Source organism: Neoarius graeffei, chromosome 19 (assembly GCF_027579695.1).
Source record: "Neoarius graeffei isolate fNeoGra1 chromosome 19, fNeoGra1.pri, whole genome shotgun sequence".
In the NCBI taxonomy this organism is placed as follows: Eukaryota; Metazoa; Chordata; class Actinopteri; order Siluriformes; family Ariidae; genus Neoarius; species Neoarius graeffei.
The window spans coordinates 61,770,324-61,797,403 of record NC_083587.1 but is presented as its reverse complement, the minus strand read 5'-3'; the positions used below and the strand labels follow the sequence as shown (position 1 = coordinate 61,797,403).

At 42.6% G+C, this 27,080-nt stretch overlaps 2 protein-coding genes across 2 annotated transcripts in view; both read right to left on the bottom strand.

Moving 5' to 3' along the window:
- The window catches only part of si:dkey-256h2.1 (uncharacterized protein LOC337520 homolog), a 57,499-nt gene extending 45,810 nt beyond the window's left edge, over positions 1–11,689 (bottom strand). The window contains exon 1 of the mRNA XM_060900383.1: positions 11,161–11,689. Within this exon, the coding sequence (XP_060756366.1) occupies positions 11,161–11,594 (434 nt within the window). The 5' untranslated portion in view covers positions 11,595–11,689. The remainder of the gene's footprint in view (positions 1–11,160) is intronic.
- Positions 11,690–21,832: 10,143 nt separating this feature from the next.
- Positions 21,833–27,080, bottom strand: part of septin7b (septin 7b) — a 43,153-nt gene continuing 37,905 nt past the window's right edge. The window contains exon 14 of the mRNA XM_060900613.1: positions 21,833–23,518. Within this exon, the coding sequence (XP_060756596.1) occupies positions 23,479–23,518 (40 nt within the window). The 3' untranslated portion in view covers positions 21,833–23,478. The remainder of the gene's footprint in view (positions 23,519–27,080) is intronic.

The following is a 27,080-nucleotide window of genomic DNA, read 5'->3' as shown; positions in this document are numbered from 1 at the left end:
GAGTTTCCGTTTTACTAGCCATCTGTTGAGGGCTGTTGATGAGAAAAAGGTGACTGGTGTTTTGATGCTAGACCTGAGTAAGCCATTTGACAGCATTCAACATAACATCCTGTTGACCCAGTTCAATGCCCTTGATGTTTCTGCAGAGGCCCTGTCTTGGTTTGGAAGCTACCTCACAGACAGAAAGCAGTTTGTGCGCATAAATAGTTCCAGGTCTAACCTACTAACTGTGCACCATTGTGTCCCCCAGGGTTCAATATTGGGACCCCTTTTATTCAATCTGTACATCAATGATTTGCATTCTGTTTGTAATATCTGTAATGTAGAATCCTCCATGGATGACTCCAAACTGTATCTTTGCTTTCCAGGTAAAGACGCCGCAGATGGAGTTGCAGACCTCAAGTCAGATCTTTAGCGGGTTGCTTCCTGGTGCTGCACAAATGGGTTACTTATAAACCCCAGTAAAACCAAGTTTTGCTTCATTGGTTCTAGAAGGATGCTTGCTCAGACTCCGATCCCTACTCTAACATTTCTAGAGAAAGATCTCACAGTTGAAGATTCTGTAAAGGATCTAGGTGTCATATTGGACAAGGGTCTGACCTTTGGCCAACCTATTGACTCATTAGCATCTGACCTAATGGCTAAACTTTGTATGATAAATAGGATAAGGCACCTTTTGGGCAAATCAACTTTATTCATTATCAACTCTAGTTTTCAGCAAAATGTTTTACTGTTCTACAGGATGGTCAGGGACAAGGAAACATAACACTGAAAAATTACAACTAGCGCAAAACTTTGCCGGCCATCTCTTATCTGGCAAAAGGAAGTTTGACCATATCACTCCAATTATGAAACAGCTTAAGCTACTTCCCGTATCTGACCTTCTTTACATCAGAGAGGCTACAATGTTCTAGTGCACATGCCTTTAAGGACAATTTAAAGAAATTATTGTTTAGATTTTTAAGTAACCCGTTTATTATTTTTTAAATTATTATTGTACCTACAGGGCAGCATGGTTATTCTGCCTTTTGAAAAGGATATTGGGTTATATGTAGTTTGGTCAGTTGGTCTGGTGGATGCTGCCACCTAGTGGACTTAATGTGCAATAGCACTATCAGATGCATGGGTTCCACTTCCTGTTAAATTGTTGAGTCTGACTCCACGACTTCATAACGCCATGCTGTCAAGCATTGTTGTTTGTTTTACACACTTGAGCTCTGGACGATTTATGTCTTTTTATAGTAAATGAAGAATGAATGAAAATAAAAAGATAAATACAAGAAATGTGAAAATCTCTTCAGTGTTAGCTAGCTGCCTACTGCTACAGGAGTTGGAAACGTGGTGGGAGGGCAGCATAGTAAAAAGACATCAGCGCAGCGGGCTCCAGTAAAAAGAAAACAACACAGCAGGCTCAAGTAAGAAGACTAGCGAGGACATGAGTCTACAATCAAGCAGATAAGAGCAAGAGGCAGTTGAACAAGATGCAGCTGTTCCAGAGCCATCTAGAATAGGAGACTCATTTGAAACACAGGATGCCTGGTCACAAAAATCCTATCAACCATCAAAGTGTTCCAGCAGCGGGTCAACGTCGACAGCCGCCGCCAGAGCACGCACAGAATCGAAAGCTGTGCAGGCCAAGCTACGTTTTGCCGAACTCGAAGCTAATGTGATGAGGCAGAAAACTGAACTCGAAGCCAGCCTCCACATCCTCAGCTGCAAAAAGTATGCGGCTGCCGCCGAAGCTGAAGCAGCTGCCTACGAGGAGGAGATTGAAAGCGGGGAGAAGCGCTACAGACCGTATGTTCCAGAAAACTCTCTCAGTGCAGCCGATTGAGTCGGTAACTATGTCCAGCAACATGTAACGCTGTTTGGTGGAGAACCACAACCAGTACAACATAGCACGGTGAACCCCCAACCTCCACCCACCAACTCATACAGAGATACCACACATGAGCCGCAGCAAGCACAAGACCTCGCCAGGTATCTTATGCGTCGAGAGCTAGTGAGCTCGGGCCTCCTCAAGTTTGATGACCGCCCTGAACATTACTGGTCGTGGAAAGCATCTTTTGTGACGGTCATTCAAGATTTAAATGTGTCACCTAGAGAAGAGTTAGACTTGTTAGTCAAATGGCTTGGAGCCGATTCGGCAGAACAGGCGAAGAGAATTTGCTCAGTGCATACTCTTAATCCTGCCGCTGGCCTCAGCATGGTGTGGCAACGCCTGGAAGACTGCTACGGCACACCAGAGGTCATCGAACACGCACTGCTTAAAAGGGTAGAAGATTTCCCTAAGCTAACAAATAAAGACAGCGCCAAGCTCCGAGAACTGGGTGACATCCTGCTCGAACTGGAATGCGCCAAGGCAGATGGCTTTCTACCCGGCCTCGCCTTCTTGGATACAGCCCGCGGGGTAAACCCCATAGTGGAAAAGTTGCCCTATAGCCTTCAAGAGAAATGGATAACCAAGGGGTCCAGATTCAAAGAACAACACGGTGTAGCTTTCCCTCCTTTCCCCGTCTTCTCAGAGTTTGTCCGCCAACAGGCCAAAGTGAGAAACGACCCCAGCTTTGCCTTCGCTGCCTCCAGCGGTCACACACCGTTCAGATCTGACAAGGCCATAAAGCCCAGCCAGAAAGCTGCAGTGAGCGTGCATAAAACGGATGTTGCATCCACATCCAATGATGGTCACAACAGCTTTACTGAGAAGAAAATGAGTCAACCAGACCGTGAGTGTCCAATACATAGGAAGCCTCACCCACTCAAAAAGTGCAGGGCCTTTAGACAAAAGACTATTGAAGAACGTAGGGCCTATCTGAGAGACAACTGCATATGCTTCAAGTGTTGCGGGTCAACGCAGCACATTGCAAAAGACTGTAAAGGGCTCGTTAAATGTATTGAGTGCAGTAGTGAAAAACATATAGCAGCCCTCCATCCTGGTCCTCCTACGCCCCCAGAGAGTGTCAAACTGGATAAGGAGGAAAGTGGGGAGCTGAACGAAGACACACCAACAGCCGTGTCCAACTACTGCATCGAGGTTTGTGGTAATACAAACACCCCAAGCCCATGCACTAAGATTTGCCTGATCAAAGCCTTTCCTGCAGGGAAAAAAGAGAAAGCAATCAAGATGTATGCAGTACTCGACGAACAGAGTAACAAGTCACTCGCAAAGGCAGAGTTTTTTTAACCTCTTTGGTGTCAATGCTAGCCCAGCACCGTACACACTGAAAACCTGCTTGGGGATAATAGAAACCTCTGGCAGGCAAGCCAACAACTTCATGCTTGAATCCATGGATGGGAAACTACAGCTCCCTCTTCCCACACTGATTGAATGTGACTCGGTGCCTGATGATAGATCAGAAATTCTGTCGCCAGATGTTGCGTACAACAACCCTCACCTCCAGCCAGTTGCACACAAGATTCCTGCTGTGGACCCTGATGCACCCACCCTTCTACTCTTAGGAAGGGACATCCTGAGAGTTCATAAGGTGCGGGAGCAAATCAATGGGCCACACAATGCTCCTTATGCACAACGGCTCGACCTGGGCTGGGTCATCATGGGTGAGGTCTGCCTGGAGGCTGTCCACAAACCAGACAAAGTCAACGTGTACAAGGCAAACGTGCTACCAAATGGCCGTACGTCCTTTCTCCATCCCTGTCCAAACAACATCCGGGTGAAGGAGGACTACAGTGGCAAGTCATACCATCATAAATGCCTCTCCTCCACCCATGGGGATGATGTTGACTGGTCTGCAAACACAGATAGGCTGGGACACTCCGTCTTTGAAAGCTCAAGAGACGACAACAAATCAGCGCTCTCAATGGATGATAAAGCGTTCCTGATCATCATGGACAACAACGTCTATCAGGATGATGACCACAGCTGGGTAGCACCTCTGCTGTTCCGGTCACCACGACGACTCCTTCCCAGCAACCGGGAACAAGCAGTGGATCGTCTTGCCTCACTCTGGAAAACACTGGAGAGAAAGCCAGAAGTGAAAAGTCATTACATCAAGTTCATGCAGAGAATGGTGGACAACGACCAAGCTGAGCGTGCACCACCTCTGGAGCCAGGTAAAGAACACTGGTACCTGCCCACATTCGGTGTGTATCACCCAAAGAAACCGGGTCAGATAAGAGTAGTGTTTGACTCGAGTGCTGAATATCAAGGCACCAGCCTAAACGATGTGCTCCTCAGTGGGCCTGATCTGAATAACACACTGCTAGGAGTGCTGCTTAGATTCAGAAAAGAGCCAGTTGCTGTTACAGCAGATGTGCAGCAAATGTTTTACTGCTTTGTGGTCAGAAGTGATCATAGAGACTACCTCCGTTACCTCTGGTACGAGGACAATGACTTAAACAAGAAAGTGGTGGAGTACAGGATGAAAGTCCATGTATTTGGAAATACACCGTCCCCAGCCATTGCCATATACTGCATGAGGCGAGCCGCTGAGGGAGGTGAAGCTGAATACGGCTCCGATGCAAGACAGTTCGTAGAGCGTCAATTCTATGTCAATGATGGGCTGACCTCTGTCGCCACCCTTGAGCAAGCAATAGACCTCATTATGAGAACCAAACAAATGCTCGCAGAGTCTAATTTAAGGCTACATAAGGTGGCATCAAATAGCACACAGGTGATGGAAGCCTTACCTGAAGAAGACCGGGCCAAAGACCTGAAAGACTTGGAACTCGGAGTGGATCCTTTCCCTCTCCAGAGAAGCCTGGGCCTCTCCTGGAACCTAGAAACAGACAGCTTTACCTTCCTAGTGTCTCAGGAAGAGAAGCCATACACAGGAAGAGGTATCTTGTCCACAGTTAATAGTCTGTATGACCCTTTGGGGTTTGTCGCTCCTGTAATAATGCAAGGAAAAGCATTAGTGAGAGAACTGTCAGCAGAGCAAGGGTGGGACACCCACTCGACCCAGACAAAGAGTCACAGTGGAACACATGGAGAGACTCACTAAAAGCCCTGGAAGACCTGTACATACAGAGGTGTTACATCCCTGTATCATTGGCCTCAACACAGGGGAGAGAGCTTTGCATTTTCTCTGATGCCTCTACAGTAGCCATTGGGGCAGTGGCCTACTTAAGAGCCATCAGCGCTGACAACAAACCACATGTGGGCTTCGTCATGGGAAAGTCCAAGCTGGCCCCTCGGCCTGCCCATACCGTCCCCCGTCTCGAACTCTGTGCGGCTGTACTAGCTGTCCAGCTGTATGAGCTGATCAGAGATGAGATGGACATCGATGTGAATGTTGTCAGGTTCTTCACAGACAGTAGAATTGTGCTTGGCTACATCCATAATTCATCAAGAAGATTCTATGTGTATGTATCCAACAGGGTGACTCATATCAGACAGTCTACCCATCCAGACCAGTGGTCCTACATCCCCACGGATCTGAATCCTGCAGACCATGCTACAAGGTTTATGCCTGCAGTAGAACTACAGCAAAGCAGTTGGCTATCTGGTCCCAGTTTTCTCACATGTGAGCATATAGAGCAGACCCTGTAACCCGACGTCTTCACCCTGGTGGAGCCTGACGTAGATGCCGAGATTCAGCCTGAGGTTGTGGTCCTGGCTACCAGAGCCCTGGATGCTCGTTTGGGCTGACAACGGTTTGAAAGATTCTCTAATTGAAGAAGCCTCTGCAAAGCTACAGCCAGGCTAATCCATGTTGCAGCATCCTTCAAAGGAAGTTCAGCCAGCTTGGAGCACAAGAGGTGGGGCTCCTTCCGAGATACACTCACCACAACCGAGTTGTCATACGCAAAGAGTGTTATCATCCGTGCTGTTCAGCATGATGCCTTTGAAAATGAACTGAAATGCCTTGGAGAAGGCAAAGCACTACCCAAACAGAGTCCACTCAATAAACTCAATTCAGTGACCGATGAAAACGGCCTGCTGCGGGTCGGAGGTCGCATCTCATCCACCTCGGACCTGTCGAGGGAAGAGAAACATCCTTCGATTATCCCATGCACTCACCACATCGCTACACTTCTGGTGAGGCATTACCATGAGCAAGTAGTTCATCAGAGTCGTCATATAACAGAGGGTGCCGTCAGAGCAGCAGGATACTGGATTATCGGAGGAAAACGCCTGGTGTCTGTCATTCACAAGTGTGTGACCTGCCGCAAGCTTCGTGGGCGTCTGCAAGAGCAGAAGATGGCAGACCTGCCTGTTGACAGGCTCACTCCAGAACCTCCTTTCACTCACGTAGGCCTTGATGTCTTTGGGCCATGGGTCATTGTGACACGCAGAACAAGAGGAGGAAGTGCAAACAGTAAGCGCTGGGCAGTGATTTTCACATGCATGTCAACCCGGGCTGTCCACTTTGTAGTGTTGTGACGTTCGCGAACGAACCGATTCTTTTGAACGCTCCTAGGCATGAAAGATGAGAACCGAGTCTCGATCTGGGGGAGCCGTTCTTTCTGTCGTTCTTTTTTGCCCAAGGACAAGAAGTAGGCTAAACAGCATTTGCCTTTTATTTATTCAAGTTTTATCTGTTTGCCTAATAGTTCAAATTGTTTTGTATATAGTTTATAATGTTGTTGTGTGATATTAATGATAATATTGTGGGAAAACTACTTTGCATGGACGTTCATTTAATTTATTCTATCGTCATTTTGTTTGTTCTATTTTTATGTATTTTATTTATTTATCTGTTTGTCTAGTTGTATCTATTTTTCTAATAATAATATATTTTTTGCATTAATAGTTTGTTTTTTCCTATTGAAATAATCTTGTGTTCTTGTTATAACTTTTATCTATTTATCTGACTGTTTAGTTGTATCTATTTTGTTACAATTTCAATATTTTTAATATAGAAAGTTTGTTTTTTTTCTATTAAAATGTTCTTGTGTGATAACTAGTTCTTGTGTTACATTTATTGTAGTTGTATCTATTTTTGTATCTCAGACTTAAATATTTTTGTAAAACAAGTGTTTTTCTATAAAATATTCTTGCGGTCTTGATAACTATGTTCTTGAGTGGGTTCTTTTTTTTTTTTTACAGAAAAGCCGTTCTGCATGGACATTCATTGAAGCCCTCATTCTTTTTTAATGGTTATTTATGAGCGTTTAGGGGTTACAATAATGTAAGTCTAGGTTGCTTTATATAAAAGGTATGTCCAGAAATATTGATGTCACTGTCTAAGCAGAGGGATCTGGCTTCTTTAGACGCTGTCTTCTTAAAACTGAATAAATATTTAAAAAGAGCCAAATGAGCCAGTCTTTTGAACGGCTCTTTTCAAAGAACGGATCACAAAGATGCGGATCCCATCAAAGAGCCATAAATCCCATCTCTACCACTTTGAGCTCGTTGAGTCCATGACTTCAGACAGCTTCATCAACGCCCTGAGAAGATTTTTCGCCATCCGTGGTCCAGCCAGGCTTCTCCGCTCTGACAGAGGGATTAATTTTGTTGGAGCCTGTAAAGAGCTGGGCATTGACATGGAAGGCCCAACAGTAACAGCTTACCTCCAAAGCAGGGGGTACTCATGGCTTTTCAACCCGCCACATTCTTCACATATGGGGGGGGGCTTGGGAAAGGCTCATTGGTGTCGCCAGGCACATCCTGGATGCCATGCTGCTCCAGACAGGACACACTCGCCTGACACACGAGGTGTTGAGCACTCTTTTGGCCAAAGTCATGGCTATAATGAATGCGAGGCCCCTTGTGCCCGTGTCCTCTGACCCAGACGCACCCACAGTTCTTACTCCAGTGATGCTTCTGACTCAGAAGATAAGCGCAGTCTCCGCGCCTTCTGGCAACTTCCAGCTGGCAGAATTACATGGAAAGCAGTGGAAGCATGTCCAGTGTCTCGCGAACACCTTCTGGAAGAGATGGAGGAGAGACTACTTGTCCACGCTTCAGGGCCGACGCAAGTGGACCGACGAAAGGCCAAGTGTCAAGACCAGCGATGTTGTCCTGCTCAAGGACAGTCAAGCCCACAGGAACGAATGGCCTGTGGGAGTGATTGTCAACACTCTTCCCAGCGGGGACAAGAGGATCCGGAAGGTGGAAGTGAAGATTGTGAAAGATGGAACTGTGAAAGTACTTTTGAGACCTCTCAGAGATCATCGTTCTCCTTTCAGAAGAAAGCTAGAAGACCGTATCCTTTTGAAGTTTTGAGTGAAATTTGTGTTAAGGTTAAAGTTTATAGTGGCATAATAGTAATATGCCAAGCGGGGAGTATTCTGCCTTTTGAAAAGGATATTGGGTTTTATGTAGTTTGGTGGCGGCACGGTGGTGTAGTGGTTAGCGCTGTCGCCTCACAGCAAGAAGGTCCAGGTTCGAGCCCCGTGGCCGGCGAGGGCCTTTCTGTGTGGAGTTTGCATGTTCTCCCCGTTTCCGCGTGGGTTTCCTCCGGGTGCTCCAGTTTCCCCCACAGTCCAAAGACATGCAGGTTAGGTTAACTGGTGACTCTAAATTGACCGTAGGTGTGAATGTGAGTGTGAATGGTTGTCTGTGTCTATGTGTCAGCCCTGTGATGACCTGGCGACTTGTCCAGGGTGTACCCCGCCTTTCGCCCGTAGTCAGCTGGGATGGGCTCCAGCTTGCCTGCGACCCTGTAGAAGGATAAAGCGGCTACAGATAATGAGATGAGATGAGATGTAGTTTGGTCAGTTGGTCTGGTGGATGCTGCCACCTAGTGGACTTAATGTGCAATAGCACTATCGGATGCATGGGTTCCACTTCCTGTTAAATTGTTGAGTCTGACTCCACGACTTCATAACGCCACGCTATCATGCATTGTTGTTTGTCTTACACACTTGAGCTCTGGACAATTTATGTCTTTTTATAGTAAATGAAGAATGAATAAAAATAAAAAGATAAATACAAGAAATGTGAAAATCTCTTCAGTGTTAGCTAGCTGCCTACTGCTACAGGAGTTGGAAACGTGGTGGGAGGGCAGCATAATGGTGGTGTAGTGGTTAGCACTGTCACCTCACAGCAAGAAGGTCCTGGGCTCGAGCCCAGTGGCCGGCGGGGGCCTTTCTGTGTGGAGTTTGACTGGCAGCCTGAGTACATACCCGCAGGTTTGTAAATGAAAAAATACATTGAACACATTTGAGAAAATAACGCAATCTTTGCATCATTCTTTCATCTCATGTCGTGAGCTGTTGAGATGTCAAACAATGATTAGGCCAAATCAGCTTTATCCGGCAGTGCATGGATAGCAGCTCCCCAGGACACACCCCCAGCTACGCCCCTGAATGCCTCTAATGTAATATGGATGTGACCCAATAGCAAACCTTTGGTCATATGGTGTCTACACCATGTGATTTGGAACTAATACAGAAAATTAATCAACACCCACTGATTCTGACCAATCAGAATCCAGAAGTCTGCATGGTCTAATATACAGTGGTGCTTGAAAGTTTGTGAGTCCTTTTGAATTTTCTATATTTCTGCATAAATATGACCTAAAACATCATCAGATTTTCACACAAGTCCTAAAAGTAGATAAAGAGAACCCTGTTAAACAAATGAGACAAAAATATTATACTTGGTCATTTATTTATTGAGGAAAATGATGCAATATTACATATCTGTGAGTGGCAAAAGTATGTGAACCTTTGCTTTCAGTATCTGGTGTGACCCCCTTGTGCAGCAATAACTGCAACTAAACGTTTCCGGTAACTGTTGATCAGTCCTGCACACCGGCTTGGAGGAATTTTAGCCCGTTCCTCCGTACAGAACAGCTTCAACTCTGGGATGTTGGTGGGTTTCCTAACCTGAACTGCTCGCTTCAGGTCCTTCCACAACATTTCCATTGGATTAAGGTCAGGACTTTGACTTCGCCATTCCAAAACATTAACTTTATTCTTCTTTAACCATTCTTTGGTAGAACGACTTGTGTGCTTAGGGTCGTTGTCTTGCTGCATGACCCACCTTCTCTTGAGATTCAGCTCATGGACAGATGTCCTGACATTTTCCTTTAGAATTCGCTGGTAAAATTCAGAATTCATTGTTCCATCAATGATGGCAAGCAGTCCTGGCCCAGATGCAGCAAAACAGGCCCAAACCATGATACTACCACCACCATGTTTCACAGATGGGATAAGGTTCTTATGCTGGAATGCAGTGTTTTCCTTTCTCCAAAAATAACGCTTCTCATTTAAACCGAAAAGTTCTATTTTGAACTCATCCGTCCACAAAACATTTTTCCAATAGCCTTCTGGGTTGTCCACATGATCTTTAGCAAACTGCAGATGAGCACCAATGTTCTTTTTGGAGAGCAGTAGCTTTCTCCTTGCAACCCTGCCATGCACACCATTATTGTTCAGTGTTCTCCTGATGGTGGACTCATGAACATCAACATTAGCCAATGTGAGAGAGGCCTTCAGTTGCTTAGAAGTTACCCTGGGGTCCTTTGTGACCTCGCCGACTATTACACGTCTTGCTCTTGGAGTGATCTTTGTTGGTCGACCACTCCTGGGGAGGGTAACAATGGTCTTGAATTTCCTCCATTTCTACACAATCTGTCTGACTGTGGATTGGTGGAGTCCAAACTCTTTAGAGATGGTTTTGTAACCTTTTCCAGCCTGATGAGCATCAACAACGCTTTTTCTGAGACTTTGATAGATCCCTGTTCTTTAAATAAAACAGGCTGCCCACTCACACCTGATTGCCATCCCATTGATTGACTCGAATTCATCTCATCTCATTATCTCTAGCTGCTTTATCCTGTTCTACAGGGTCGCAGGCAAGCTGGAGCCTATCCCAGCTGACTATGGGCAAAAGGCGGGGTACACCCTGGACGAGTCGCCAGGTCATCACAGGGCTGACACATACAACCATTCACACTCACATTCACACCTACGGTCAATTTAGAGTCACCGGTTAACCTAACCTGCATGTCTTTGGACTGTGGGGGAAACCGGAGCACCCGGAGGAAACCCACGTGGACACGGGGAGAACATGCAAACTCTGCACAGAAGGGCCCTCACCGGCCACGGGGCTCGAACCCAGACCTTCCTGCTGTGAGGTGACAGCGCTAACCACTACGCCACTCATTTGTGTAACTGGGTTCTCTTTATCTACTTTTAGGACTTGTGTGAAAATCTGATGATGTTTTAGGTCATATTTATGCAGAAATATAGAAAATTCTAAAGAGTTCACAAACTTTCAAGCACTATATAATCTCACACCTACCATACCTGTGCCCTCCAGCAGCAGCCACCCTGTAGATCTGCTCTCTCATCCACACTACATCCTGAGCCGCAGAATCATCCAGAGACAGGAAGAGGAGCTCAGCACTGTCCGGAAGGAACTCTAGGAGATCAGACACGGAGGAGTTGGACGACCAGAGACACTCTAGAAAACCGGATTTATTCGTGAACGCATGGATGATCACGGAGGACCTGGAGGTCTCTGTGGGCGGATAAACAAACTCCCCGTTGAGAGTCTGAACCCGGAAAGGTGCAGCAGGATCTCCCGGGTCAAACCCGGGTAACCCTGAGCGCTCGCGCAGCTGGACTGTGGTGCGTGGGTTCAGGGTTTCCTCCACAGAGCTGAAGGAGGAGCTGAAGATCACAGCACAGCAGGAGATAATCAAATACACAAGTGTGTGTGCTGAGAAACAGAGCTTCATGCTGGATGTGTGTGTGTGTTGTCTCTTCTTCACAAAGTGATAGTGAAACCAAAATGAGCCCGACTGCACTGACGATGACAACTGCTTTGCCTTTATACAGTCTCAGTGCAGTCACGTGTTCAACATCCTCATATTTTTATTTTTACATAAAGAGGCGTGGCTTAAGGAAACCCGGAAGTTCCATCTGTACGTTTGTTTATTTGTTTCAAACCTGAGCTGAGAGAAACAAAATGGGAAATTATTTCTAAATACGCTATAATGTATCGTTTTCTTGTCTGAAGTACAAAAAAAAAGATTAACGCGAATGTATTTTATTGCAATTTAGCTAAACGCAAAGTTTTTTTATTATTATTATTATTATTATTATTATTATTATTATTATAGCATTTTTCTTGGAAATTTACATTTTTATTTTTTTAACGAAGCACCTCATACACTGTAAAAAAAAAAAAAAAAAAGAATAGTTGAGAATACTTGAAATTTCAAGGCAACCGTCTGGGTCCGTGTATCATCCGATCATTCAAGTATTCCATTCAATCTGGAAAACGAAAAACAAAAAAAAAAACACTCAATATTTCGTTTTCCTGTTTTTCTGTATGACCAAAAAATGAGGGATTGGTGTTTGTTTTCCTTTTTCCAACTCAAAACAGAACAAATAATAAACAGGGAAATCAAACCGAAATAATAACTCTAATTTACGATTATTGATTTTCTCTATTCCCCACGCTACATTAGCCTTCCCATGATCCTCAGCGACAGTCCATCATCATCTCTGCGTCTATGAAACAGAAAAATTGCATGTGCATGTATATATCAAGTAATTTATTCATACATCCTATTCATTTAATATATTAAGCTGATGATCTCTTAATTATTATTATCTCAATATAATAGTAATCTGTACTCGAGTTGAGGGGGGATGGGGGGGATGCCATCCCCCCGGAATAAAAAATGGTCAAAATCATCCCCCCACTAAAACGGGCATCCCCCCTCCCTTCCCTTGAGCAATTTTATCAATAAATGTGGACATTACTTCTATTTAACATTGGAATTAGAAAGGCCATTCCACGTAGCTCTGCTGAAACTGAGCATACAGTAAGCTCCCGCGAGAGAGGGCGCGCGCAAGCGACGCGTTTGAGGAGGTGACATTCAGTTGGGGTTCCGTTATTTTTGATTTCATTCGGCGTCAGTGACAGCAGCGGATTGCAGCATCATGGCCAAGCGGAGTGGACAGCAAGACCTAAGCAAGCTCGGATTTAAGATCGCACGAAAAAACATTTCAGGAGGTAAGTCAAGCGTTACGAATATCAGTCCCACTTTCTGTGAGCCCGCTATCATGCTGTAAAGTTACCGATATGGAGCCTAATTTGTGGGCGGCGGGTAACAACACAGCTATCATAATGAATGTTAGTTTGGAGTCTAGCCAGCTATCGATAGCTTACTCAGGTTCATGTTAGCTTTGATTTCTTGTATAAGGCCATTAATTTAATCAGCCTGGACGTTCGTTTGTTATTCTTCAGGCAACAAAAAGTGTTATTCAAGACAGGAAGGCTAAAATTAACGACACTAGCAGTTTTGAAGGCTTCATTGCCTCATTAGAGAGCCGGTCACAACATGTAAGGCAGAGCAGGATTGGTGTGGGACTCGACAAAGTGTCTGCTAAAATGCAGCTTTCTTTTTCTTCGTCATAGGCTCTTCTTCTGTCTCCTCAATGGGCCTTTTCCCCTTTCCAAAGAAACTTTCCAAAGATGCCTGCTTTTAACTCATTTTGCTAGCTTGTATCCAGTATGTATCAAAGTGCTGCTATGTATCGAAGCAAAGTATCAAAGTATCCAAGGCAGCTCCTTGGTAACCGTCAACGTTAAGGTGTCACGTGACCTAGATAACAGCGGGAATCAACGTTACAGAAAGAATCCGGTCATTTTTCAAAGCTCAAATCCTCGTTCAGATAATAAATAAATCACAAATTACATTATAATTATATTTAATTAAATTATCTTATCCACTGCTCTTTATTCCAGATGACAGTCAGCAGCAACTGCAGCACAGTGCGACAGTTTCAGCAGAGCTACGTGGAATGGCATTTCTAATTCCAATGTTAAATAGAAGTAATGTCCACATTTATTGATAAAATTGCTCAAGGGAAGGGAGGGGGGATGCCCGTTTTAGAGGGGGGATGATTTTGACCATTTTTTATTCCGGGGGGATGGCATCCCCCCATCCCCCCTCAACTCGAGTACAGATTACTATTATATTGAGATAATAATAATTAAGAGATCATCAGCTTAATATATTAAATGAATAGGATGTATGAATGAATTACTTGATATTAGGGGCGTGTTTAGCCTATTTTTGGGGGTGCTCAAGCACCCCCAAAAACGAGCTCAGCACCCCCTAGCTCAGCAACCTCAAAAACACTGCTTTTGGACGTAATTTTCAGAAATAAGTGCCCTTGCGCACTGCGCAATGAATGTGTGCGCGGGCGTGTGTGTGTTCTTGAATTCACCTGTTACGTGATAGTTCTATGAGCAGTAAAATCCCTCTCCTCCTTGCGTCCCCTCTGATTGGGTTGCCTGTCCGCGCGAGTGCTTGCTACGACATGGTGTTTTTTTTAACTGGATTCCACGCCGATGAGGAACTCGAAGTAGCACCTGAGTATTACTGGCATAGTGAGATGTGAAGGTACGGACTGGAGTTACAATTGTTAAACACAACACAATAATATGCATAATGCAATATTGATGTTCCCTGGTCTATGAACAGAATGATAAAAACGACATTTACCATCCATATCGAGATACTTTTGTACAGAGCTGTACAAGTGCTACGGTGCTAGACCACCGTGTGTTAGTCAATTTTATTTAATGTAACATAGCGTTTACGTTTGCTTATCATTCTTATCATGCTTATCAACAAAAAATATAAACTAATGTAAACTAATGTAAAATCATAATAATATTACACAATACACAATAACACATTAATTAACAATTACCACTGTTCAAAATGAATAGCTCCAACATTACAAATGCAGTAGTAGGTCTTTAGTTAAAAATATAACGTAAATATTTGTGTCAGTGATTGTAAATGTGTAGATATCATAGTTTATTGGGTCAGCTTCTGTTAAAACATTGCATAAGTCTAGTCTTGTCTAGTCTAGTCTTCTTGTCTAGTTAAGTCTAGTCTAAATGCGGAATAAACGTGGAAACACTGTCGTTCAAGCCAGGTGCCTCTGTCAGCTCTGGGGGCTAAGCACCCCCAAAGATCAGATGCTAGAATCGCCCCTGCTTGATATATACATGCACATGCAATTTTTCTGTTTCATAGACGCAGAGATGATCATGGACTGTCGCTGAGGATCATGGGAAGGCTAATGTAGCGTGGGGAATAGAGAAAATCAATAATCGTAAATTAGAGTTATTATTTCGTTTTGGTTTCCCTGTTTATTATTTGTTCTGTTTTGAGTTGGAAAAAGGAAAACAAACACCAATCCCTCATTTTTTGGTCATACAGAAAAACAGGAAAACGAAATATTGAGCGGTTTTTTTGCTTTTCGTTTTCCAGATTGAATGGAATACTTGAATGATCGGATGATACACGGACCCGTCTGCATTAAGAATTTTATGTTTTGCCAACGATGGGCCCATGATAATCCAAACTATGATAACACTGTTACCTTTATTAAGAATTCTTAATTAAGTCAATTTTCAATTCCTCATTCTGCCAACATAGATTTCTCTTTTTGCTGAACAGTGGCATTCACAGTAGTACAAAAAGGCAATTGAGGTTATCACAATTTATCATTAAACTATACATGCCTTTTTTCATTGTTCTACACAATTACAAAACTTCAATAATGTACAATAAACTTCACACTTTTTTAAAAACTTTATTTCAATAATAGACTGGTACCAAAATCCAGAATTGTGACACCCAAAGGCATTTTTGAGACAAAGTCGGCAAACGGTCTTATTTTGTCAATTTGGGTGTGCCGAATTCAAATCTGCAATATGCCGAGCTCTATCTGACCTCTGTTGACCTCTAGAGGTCATTGAACTTTGGGCCTGTAAACGTCTCAGCTGAACCCAGTTTCTCAGCTTTCTAAAGGCCCGGTCCCACTGCACTTACGGATGCAAAGAGGATGTAAAACGTAAAAAAATCTTTGCCATCCGTTGGAAAACGCTACGCATCCGTTGTGTACTCATTGCATACATGCTTCATACGCTCTATCCATCGAGCATCCGTCCACTGTGATTTCATCCGCGCAAAAAGTTTTGAGCTGCACAAAACTTTTAGAACGGATGAACTTTCCGCCGTGTACGATGTAAATCCGCGACATATACGAGCAACGAATGTTCTATGTCCGTTATCATCCGTTAAACGTCTGCTGTATCCTCTCTGCATCCTCTGGGCATCCTCGCAACTCACATCCGCTGCAGCTGAAAACGGAAAGAGGGAGGAAAGATAAGGTACATGAAACGTCTATTCATCGTTAGTAGCACGGAAATAGAAAGGATGTAAGCGTATGCATCTCGTATATAAAGTATTCAAAACGGACAAAGCGTTTATATCTGGGATGTATCTCGTATATTTAGGATGTCTGGAGTATGTCTAGAGTATGTAGAAGGACACCTAGCGGACAATCGATATTTTGTATAAAAAGGGGGAGAAAATCATCTAGTAGTAGAGATGTATCGATGTAGCCGCCAGCACGTCTTTCCGCTTTATGCTGACGGCGTGCGTGCTGCATCCCTTTATATCCGCGGAGCAGACGCAATTCATACCCCCCGCATGCGCAGTGAACGGTCTGCATCTGATATACATCCGCGCAACATCCCCTTTGTTTCCGTTAGGCGTACGTGATGCATCCCCTTCATCCGCTATGCATCCGCTCTTTCTGCTATGCGTCCGCTTCTCAGTTATCACCGGTAACCCCTTCGGAGCTGTCATCCACTTCCATCCACTTCCATCCGCTAGGCTTCCTATGAACATGCGTTTAACATCCCCGCTATATACTACCCACGTCCGTTCTTTTCCGTTCTGTTTTCGCAAATTTTCGCCAATTTTGTCCATTTCTGGAGCGGATGAAAACGGATAGCGCCACCCCCGAAATTTTGTTCATCCGCTGTGTCCTTTTTGCATACGTTTTGTGTCCATCGGCCAGTGGGACCGGGCCTTAAGGAATGAAATGTACTAAAATGATTAATGAAGTTAGCAAATGGCCTTGTTTGTTAAATGTTTGGGTGCTGAATTCATTTTTCATTTGTAAAACGACATATGACCTCTGATAACCTCAAGGTCATTAAACTTGGCCTATGCATTTAACGGCATTTTTAAACTGACTTTACTCCCCCAAAAAGAATATGAACAGACAAAAAACAAATAGAAAGCAACAAATACAACATTAAATGCCGGTCCATGTACATGTGGCTTACTTTTCACAATGAGAATGCCTAGGCGATCACCTTACATAACATTGCATTACATTTAGCGGTTATTGTTTATACAAAGCTACTGAAAAAAGGACAGATTCAGCAGCATACAAAATGTGGGGGTATACAAGGTATACAGGTTAATCAGGGTTAGTATATATGAGAGTTTTTTTCTTTGTTGTTTGTTTTTTGTTTTGTTTTAAACGGGGTAAAGCCTTTACAAAAAACAAACAACAAAGAAAAAAACTCTCATATATCCTAACCCTGATTAACCTGTATACCCTGTATGCCCCCACATTTTGTATGCTGCTGAATCTGTCCTTTTTTCAGTAGCTTTGTATAAACAATAACCGCTAAATGTAATGCAATGTTATGTAAGGTGATCGCCGAGGCATTCTCATTGTGAAAAGTAAGTCACGTACATGGACTGGCATTTAATGTTGTATTTGTTGCTTTCTATTTGTTTTTTGTCTGTTCATATTCTTTTGGGGGGAGTAAAGTCAGTTTAAAAATGCCGTTAAATGCATAGACCTATAGGCCAAGTTTAATGACCTTGAGGTTATCAGCATTCTGCAGCTTGAGCCAGCTTACAGGCAGTTACTTCACAACACATACTGACACCACGAGATCTCTGTGTGTGGGCAGAAAAAAAAACATAAAAAACATCCATTTCATTTGGATTGAAAAGGGGGAAGTAACAAGCAATGGAAAAGTTCTTCAGAAGAGACTTTCAAAGTCCTCAGCAATACCAGGAACAAGGGACAACCACTCATTTGTTCCTATCTCAGAGAGCGAGTTGCAGATCAGCAGAGTGTCTGGTGGACCAAGCTTCATTGTGGACATGAGTGGCACTCATCCCCAGGTTGGAGATGATGCTGTGAAAGAAGGTTACACCCTGTCAGACACGATCCCAGGAAAATATGTTGCATGTTTGTATGACCAGCAATGGTGGATTGGTAATATCTGTGCAATATCGGAGGAGGAACAGGATGTGCAAGTACAATTTATGCACCCTCATGGTCCTGCAAAGTCTTACAGTTGGCCCAGAAGAAAAGATATCTGTTGGGTTCCACTGATACACATCATAAAGATCATAGATGCACCAATCACATCAACTGGTAGACAATATGTAGTTCCGTCTGGCGTGGTGAAAGAAATTGACCAGTTATTCAAATGCTTCAAATAGACATGCTAAGTCTACTAAATAGAATTAAATTTGTGTAATTGACTTTTGTGAAATTTGTAAATCATTTATCATATTTACAAATATACTACATATATGTATAGTCAAGAGAATTTGAATTAATAATGATGTAGCATGTGATGTAACCTTGTGAATGGCATTTTCGCATATCATAAAACCTATATTCAAGAGCTTGTAAAAAATAGTTTTCTTCACAGCACCAACTTCATATTTGGTGCATATATCAATTAGACATTGCTCTTTTCACTGATCTAATTTGTTTTCTGGTCGACCTTGTCAGTTTTTTGCTATAAGCATTCAAAATACAGACGTGACAAGCTTTTTTCCATTTTTAGGGGTCTATATATGAGACAAGTATAATTTTTGTCATACATATAACATGTTTTCCTGATAGTACTATAACATGTCTCATATATTAAAAAGAATCAGTCATTTGGTGTCATTAAATGTGGAGATATAGAGAGCCAAAAGTGCTACCATGGACAAATGTGCATTCCAGGAAGCCATATTTGGTACGCCATAAATCTGCAAATATGTCACATACAAAGCTCTCCTTCTGTATACAGAGCTTTATTATATCACAGAATCATGTGTGTAAATTTGAACCATTGAGTGTGAACAGTTCAAAAGATATTAGCCATCAAACTATGGATGTTTGATTGTAACACTGGTTTTTATGCTAAATATGGGGCCACGCCCCCTTTTTGAAAGCTTACTATCTCCGAAACTAGTGGAGATATTGGCCTAAAATTTTGCACAGTAATTATTAGTTACAAGGACATTAAAATATAAAAATCTGAACAAAATCTGGCCTCACAGCAAGAAGGTCCTGGGTTCGAGCCCCGTGGCCGGCGAGGGCCTTTCTGTGTGGAGTTTGCATGTTCTCCCCGTGTCCGCGTGGGTTTCCTCCGGGTGCTCCGGTTTCCCCCACAGTCCAAAGACATGCAGGTTAGGTTAACTGGTGACTCTAAATTGAGCGTAGGTGTGAATGTGAGTGTGAATGGTTGTCTGTGTCTATGTGTCAGCCCTGTGATGACCTGGCGACTTGTCCAGGGTGTACCCCACCTTTCACCCGTAGTCAGCTGGGATAGGCTCCAGCTTGCCTGCGACCCTGTAGAACAGGATAAAGCGGCTAGAGATAATGAGATGAGATAAAATCTGAGATGGTCAGTCGGGAACTTTCTCTAAAATCTGGTGATTTGGCACGGAATTACTCTAGTGTGGCTGCCCACTGCTCTGGGTGTGCGCCCATGTATGTTCACTGCTTCAGATGGGTTAAATGCAGAGGATGAATTTCACTGTGCTTGAAGTGTGTATGTGACGAATAAAGGTTTCTTCTTCTTCAAGAAAGTTGGTGAATTCAAGTACCTGGGGTCAACTGTGCAGGAAAATAGGGGCTGTGATAGTGAGGTGAGAAAGAGAGTGCAGGCAGGGTGGAGCAGGATTTCAGGAGTTATTTTGTGATTGGAAAGTCCCAGCAAAAGTGAAAGGTAAGATGTATAAGACAGTAGTGAGACCAGCTGTGATGTATGGATTGGAGACCATTGGAGGCAGAAGATTCTCGCCGAAACTGTCAACAAGGTAACATCTTAAAAAATCCTTGTCTTAAGAAATGAACTTAAAATAGCTAGGAGAGGTACTCTCGACTCTGGTGATGAAATAAGAGAAGAAAGCTCAGATGGCGGCGAGGATAAGACTGATGCTGACCATGGGCATGGCGTCTGCGTGCAGGTGACACGGCGTGGTGCTCGTGCGGAAAATGTAACATGGAGTTGCTCACGAGTCCAGCAGAATTTATTTGCTGCAATGAGATAGGCGCCACCCGTGGACTTGCGAAATCGTCGCAAGAGGCAGAAACAGGTATTTCACACGTGCTATTCCCAACCTCAATGAGCCAACACAACTGGGCACATACATACGTCATGAGCGTTACGCAGAGAAAATGAACGTGCATTCTGATTGGATAAAATGAACATCATGGCGGGCTGTTCAAACTGCGGAAATAGTTTGCTCGAGCTACTTTCAAAACACTATAACTTTCCAACCTTAGAACAAAAAACTTTTGTAAGTCTTGAATAAGGTTCGTTAATGTGTGTTTTATTGTTATATTTACTCTATATATTGCCCTCTGTTCCCCTTTAAATATAAATCAAGTGAGTTTTCCTGTCCCCAAAGAGGAAAAAAAAAATTCTGTTCCAAATCCAATCATTGCTATGTGTTATAGGATCTGATACCAGCGCCCTCGTTTTGTTTTTTTGTTTGTTTTTTCCTCTCTCTCTGGTATCGGATACATTTTACAGCAATATACTTCTACACACACACACACACACACCACTGTGCAGAAGGCTTAGGCACCAAGATTATTTAAGTAGTACAACTTCTGTTAGAGATATTTTATTTATGGACTTCTGCATTATTCTAACATTTTATTTTATTCCCCAAACAATACTTTAAAAAATATTACAAATAATAAAGTTTGTATGCCAGTAAAGAAGCGTATTACATAACAGACCACTTTTCAAACCAAAAAAACCTAAAGCCAGCGACTGGGTTTTGCAAGAGAGAGAAAGAAAGAAAGAAAGAAAGAAAGAAAGAACCAGCAGCAAGGGGAACAGTCAAAGTCCACAATTCCAGAAGAATTGTGGGACGTTCTGAAAGATAGAGAAAAATCAAAGGGATGTCACAGTAAATACAGATTACGTTTAAGCAGTAAAATAAACAATGTGCGTATATACACAGTACCAGTTAAAAGTTTGCACATCCTTCCTTTACTCCTCCACAGGCCTTTTTTTGTATTTTCTATATTGGAGAACAATACTGAAGACATCAAAACTATGAAAACGCATGGAATTATAAACAAAAAAAGGTTAAAAAATATATCTCATCTCATTATCTGTAGCCGCTTTATCCTGTTCTACAGGGTCGCAGGCAAGCTGGAGCCTATCCCAGCTGACTACGGGCGAAAGGCGGGGTACACCCTGGACAAGTCGCCAGGTCATCACAGGGCTGACACATAGACACAGACAACCATTCACACTCACATTCACACCTACGGTCAATTTAGAGTCACCAGTTAACCTAACCTGCATGTCTTTGGACTGTGGGGGAAACCGGAGCACCCGGAGGAAACCCACGCGGACACGAGGAGAACATGCAAACTCCACACAGAAAGGCCCTCGCCGGCCACGGGGCTCGAACCCGGACCTTCTTGCTGTGAGGCGACAGCGCTAACCACTACACCACCGTGCCGCCCCCTTTATGATGTTTTGCACACTATTGGTATTATCTTAACCAGCTTCATGAGGGAGTCACCTGGAACGCTTTTCAGTTAACAGGTGCCTAATTAGCGGACGAGTTTCTTGCCTTCTTAATACATTTGAAATCACTAAACTAAAACAGTAAATACAAATAATAAAACAGCCCTATTCCACACCACAACTGTAGTAATCCGTATTACGTCAAGAATCACTCGACTAAGTAAAAAGAAAAACAAACATTATTTGAAGACATGAAGTGACAATTTGTAAAGAAAACTTTTGACTGGCACTGTGTGTAATTTTTGACATTCATAAGGAAGGACAGGGTCTCATCCAAAGGGCTGGTACGGTTAAAGGCTTTTATTCGAACTGAACAGGAGTCGGACCTGAATTCACTTGTTTAGCGGTCCTTTGTCTTCAAATGACTATTAGATACATCTGCTATTTAGCTTGGGTGAAAATCTACAGCTTCACCTGCTCTTTATATACAGGGTGTCTCAAAAAAAAATATGTACTCACACTTTAACTGTCCCTAACATGCTGCCTTTTTTGTGTTGCAGGTGTAATTAATTAATCACAGCATGGCAGGAAATTATCGCACCAAACCAAGAACAATTGATGCATTGAAATTGGAAATTGAAAGACAATGTCGCGATATTCCTAATGACCTGTTTCGTGACGTTTGCGAATCCCTTGGTGCGCGGTATCAGCGTTGTCTGGACAATAACGGTCATCAATTTGAACATTTGCGAACATGATTCTTCGATTACATTTGTCTTCTGTATTCGAAGCTATTCCATTTCATTATCTTCATAAATAAAGGTTCTCTCGTCATTCAAAGTGTGAGTAAATTTTTTTTTTGAGACACCCTGTATATTAAAAAAAACAAAAAAACAAAAAACCCTTAATCAGACAAAAGATGAATCCTTTCACATGTGGCTGGAAAATCTGAATCATTGTGCACAAAGTCAACCTCAAAATTATTCTCATCCATTCTCTGGGGATACCATTAACTTCTGAATCAACACTATGGAACGTCGACCTCTTTATAATCCGAGGTCGGTCTGGGAAAGGTAATGAAATGCATGAAGAACTGTATGGTATTTTGTCCAGATGTGTTTTTACTGAAGGATAAATCGAGTTCCACCATAAATCAATTAAACATTACGATAAAAAGTGGGGAAGAAAAAAAAAAAACACTGCTTAGACTGTGGAAACATCAGCGTGTAACATTACCTCACTCTGCATCACACATTTATTAAGTGACTGTACAATAACAAATGAAAAAATAAAAATACAGAAAAAGGAATACGTAACCAAAAGGTGAAAATATGCCTTACTTTTTTTTCTTTTCCAAAAGAACACATCAGGTGTAACTTTACACAGCTTTAAACAAACACTGGAAATCACTGCTGTTTAATCACAGCGATCACATGAACATCAGGTCAAATCTTTTACAAAACCGTCCGAGTCATCAAACATTGAGCGAGGGAAAAACAAAACACCCCAAGAGCATTTAAGACTTTAACTGGCTCCGGATACACATTCATACATAGATAATATTTTATATATATATATATAAAAATAAACTAGCTGAAATATTAATGAAGCTATAATTAAGTGGTCTGAGGAGAGAGACAACGGTTTAATGAACGGCTCCGGAGTGGTCTAGTTTCCATTTCACTCTGCATAACTCAATGTTTTTAATTTATATCGGGACACACACACACCTTGTGAACATTTTTTGTTTTTGACACCATGGTAGGCAACAACAATCAAAGAAAACTGTATCAGAGGTCAGGTGGTAAAAACGATAAGAGTACAGATTTTGGCATGTGTACACACACACACACACACACTTAATAGTTTGGCTTTAGTCCACACCCAGCTGTGTATGCACATCCAGCTGTGAGCCGAATGCGGTTTTTATGGCAGACATTAGGAGCTCGGGGAAGCGGCGATGAACAACACTGTCTTCTTGCAAGCGGTTTTTAAAATATCTTCCCTTTTTTCTGTTTCTTTTCCAAAGTCCTGTTGAAAAAAAGGAAGCATGTGTGTTAATCAGGAACTAAAACGTGTGATAAACATTTAAACACATCATGACACTGGTGTGTGTTTTCCCATTTATTCTTTGATGCGACAAGTAAAATTAGGCAAGTGACCGAGAGCCACACCGAGGGCCCGGTCCCACAACTCGATCATCGGTTGGTCCTGCCACTCAGGGAAAGAAAGATAGGCTTGACAGCACGCCGCTGCTCTGATCAACCTCCTGTACGTCTGTATGGGAGAACGGCATGTTTTCGTTCGGCCTTTAAAGTGTTTAATCTACATAAAACAAGTGTCCATTTGAGAATAAATAACATTTACGGAATATATTGTTAATTTCGTGCAGCGCTGTGATGAATTTTTCACTTTAAGCATTTAACATCATGTAATGCAACACACCAAAAACTCACAAGCACCACAATCTTGTTTTTTTTTTTTTAGTGATATTCGTCACCGGTCCGTGCGTTTTGCTTCCAGTTTGCTCACTGTTGGTTCAATCAGCTTGAAACTCCTGATTCACACCTTGTGGTCGAATCTCTCGTGTTGACTTGTTCCAGCCATGCGTTATCTGTAGCCGGTTTACCCTGCTCTACAGAGTCGCAGGCAAGCTGGAGCTTATCCCAGCTGACTATGGGTGAGCGGCGAGGTACACCCTCGACAAGTCGCCAGGTCACATGTTGACTTGTTTTTTCCAATAAAAAAAAAAATCAACTGAACGCTTTGCTGTCGAGTTCCCACGAAAGATCGGATCACTGAGGAAAATTTTGTATCCTTTCTAAAAATCAATGATTTTCTGAATATTTTTTCATGGACCGGGGGGACGGACACGAGGTGGTGTATAAACCAGCGATGCTGTTTTGAAGAGAATGAACAGAAAAAAAGTTTGACCGTCATTAGTCTGCTCGGTGTCCACAATTTGAAGTGCATATTCTGGACCAATTTTGTGGGGTTTTTTTTGTTTTTTTTATATGAAACTATGTCCCTTTACACACTCATCCAGAAGGGTAATTTTGCACAAGGCCATCTGTCTACAGCAGAAAAAAATAAAATAACAAAACGCGTCTGGAAAAATCCCAAGGGAGTCTGGAGCCAGATTCGTGACGTTACCTGCGGAAGCGCCAGCAGGCTGCGCGAGCTTTGCACGGTTTCAGTGCACAGCCTGTGTAGACCAAGCGCTCACATTTCTCTCTCATTGTCCGGTCTTTTGGGAAATGATGAGTACTAATCCCATCAAGATTGGTGTTGCTACACCCTCCTACGATACATCTGTTAACCATTTTAAAGGAACAGTCCACCGTACTTCCATAATGAAACATGCTCTTATCTGGATTGAGACGAGCTGCTCCGTACCTGTCCGAGCTTTGCGCGACCTCCCAGTCAGTCAGACGCGCTGTCACTCCTGTTAGCAATGTAGCTAGGCTCAGCATGGCCAATGGTATTTTTTGGGGCTGTAGTTAGATGCGACCAAACTCTTCCGCGTTTTTCCTGTTTACATAGGTTTATATGACCAGTGATGTGAAACAAGTTCAGTTACACAAATTGAAACGTGGCGATTTTCTATGCTATGGAAAGTCGGCACTATAATGACAGGCGTACTAACACCTTCTGCGCGCTTCGACAGCGCATTGATACGGAGCTCAGATATCAATGCGCTGCCGAAGCGCGCAGAAGGTGTTAGTACGCCTGTCATAGTGCGGACTTTCCATAGCATAGAAAATCGCTACGTTTCAATTTGTGTAACTGAACTTGTTTCATATCACTGGTCATATAAACCTATGTAAACAGGAAAAACGCGGAAGAGTTTGGTCGCATCTAACTACAGCCCCAAAAAATACCATTGGCCATGCTGAGCCTAGCTACATTGCTAACAGGAGTGACAGCGCGTCTGACTGACTGGGAGGTCGCGCAAAGCTCGGAGAGGTACGGAGCAGCTCGTCTCAATTCAGATAAGAGCATATTTCATTATGGAAGTACGGTGGACTGTTCCTTTAATAATTACGCAATAACATTGAAGAAATTTGCTGAAAACCACCAGGTCGTTTTCTCATAAACAAACCAGCGCTGACGTAGGATTCAGAAGGAGGCGTCCTGCACGCGACGTCACGAAAATCAACGTTTGCCGGGAAATCCAAATGCCAAGTTTTTTCAGAGGCGTCCGATCTTGATGGGATTAGTACTCATCGTTTCCCAAAAGACCGCACAATGAGAGAGAAATGGGAGCGCTTGGTCTACACAGGCAATTCGCCTCAAATGGCTTGATTTCAACTGAATTTTTCTGGTATTGCGCAAGGTAAAAAAAATTCCACAAAATGCAAAGCATGTGACAGATATTTGACCAAAGTTTAATATAAAATAGGAGAATTACATTGATCTTGCTCCTGAATTTACCCGTGATATGCACTTTAACCTGAACATACCCAATAAAGTCTGGCTTTTACGTTTAAACACAAAGGATGGACCAATTTCACTGACGTGTTACTTCTAAGCCTTCGCGGTGCAGAATTGTGATCTACAAGAAGCTGCCTTCATCTCGAACACCTACCCTGAAACTCAATTCTAAATCTCTATTTTTGGCTTTTTGATCTATTAATTTCTGATTGAAGTTTTTTTTCTCACGAATGGAAAATTAAACCAATGGAAAATGGTTGCTGGTTTGTGATCAGGGCAACGGACAGAAATGGACATTTTATAAAAACACCGGATCTTCAAAATGTTCATAACTTTTTTTTTAAAGATATATTTACAAAATTAAACGAGTTTTCAATTCAGATCTTCACGCTCTAATTTGATACGTTACACTATATGACAACTAATTTTATTTAAAAAAAAAATTAATTAAAAAAAAAAATAAAAAGCCTGTCGTTGCTGGTTTCAGTCCTCGTTTGCGATTTTGATCCCTGAAGCCATCTTAAAACCTGTTTCTTTACATAACTGAAGTTTGTTAGATGACAAAACTAGTCGACACAGATGTAGACTTGAAGAGCATGGCCTGGCTGGAATACATAACTCAATTTCATTTCTTTAAATTTTTTTTTATTTTAAGTGTAGCAAATGTTTTATCCATCTATGTTCATTTGTAACCCGTCTTAAAGAGAGCTGAAAATACAAACAGGAAAATCGTGCAAATCAGATTTCTAACCGTTGACGACAGATTTGAGTTCTCGCCTCAAATGACCACACCCACCCACCGGAAGAAGCGATACACTGCAAATGACCGACAGGAAACTGTTGTTTCACCGTGTGCGCGATCCCATTTACTTTACAATATTTTTATTAAAGTACCTCTAAACTCAACGTGATTTTGTAAAATCTGTTGATTATATAACAGTTGAGTCAAACATCCTAAATTCACATTTTTCCATTTCTGAGCTTGATCTCATCTCATGTCAGTATGCAAAATATTACAGGATGCCATGATATCCAGAAATGTTTAGTTGCTTTTCTCTATATGGTCCCTTTAGCTTGTACAAAATAGTATTTTTCAATGACACACAAAACTGGATAAACAGCGCCCTCTAATGGACAAGGAGGCGACTTGTTACACACA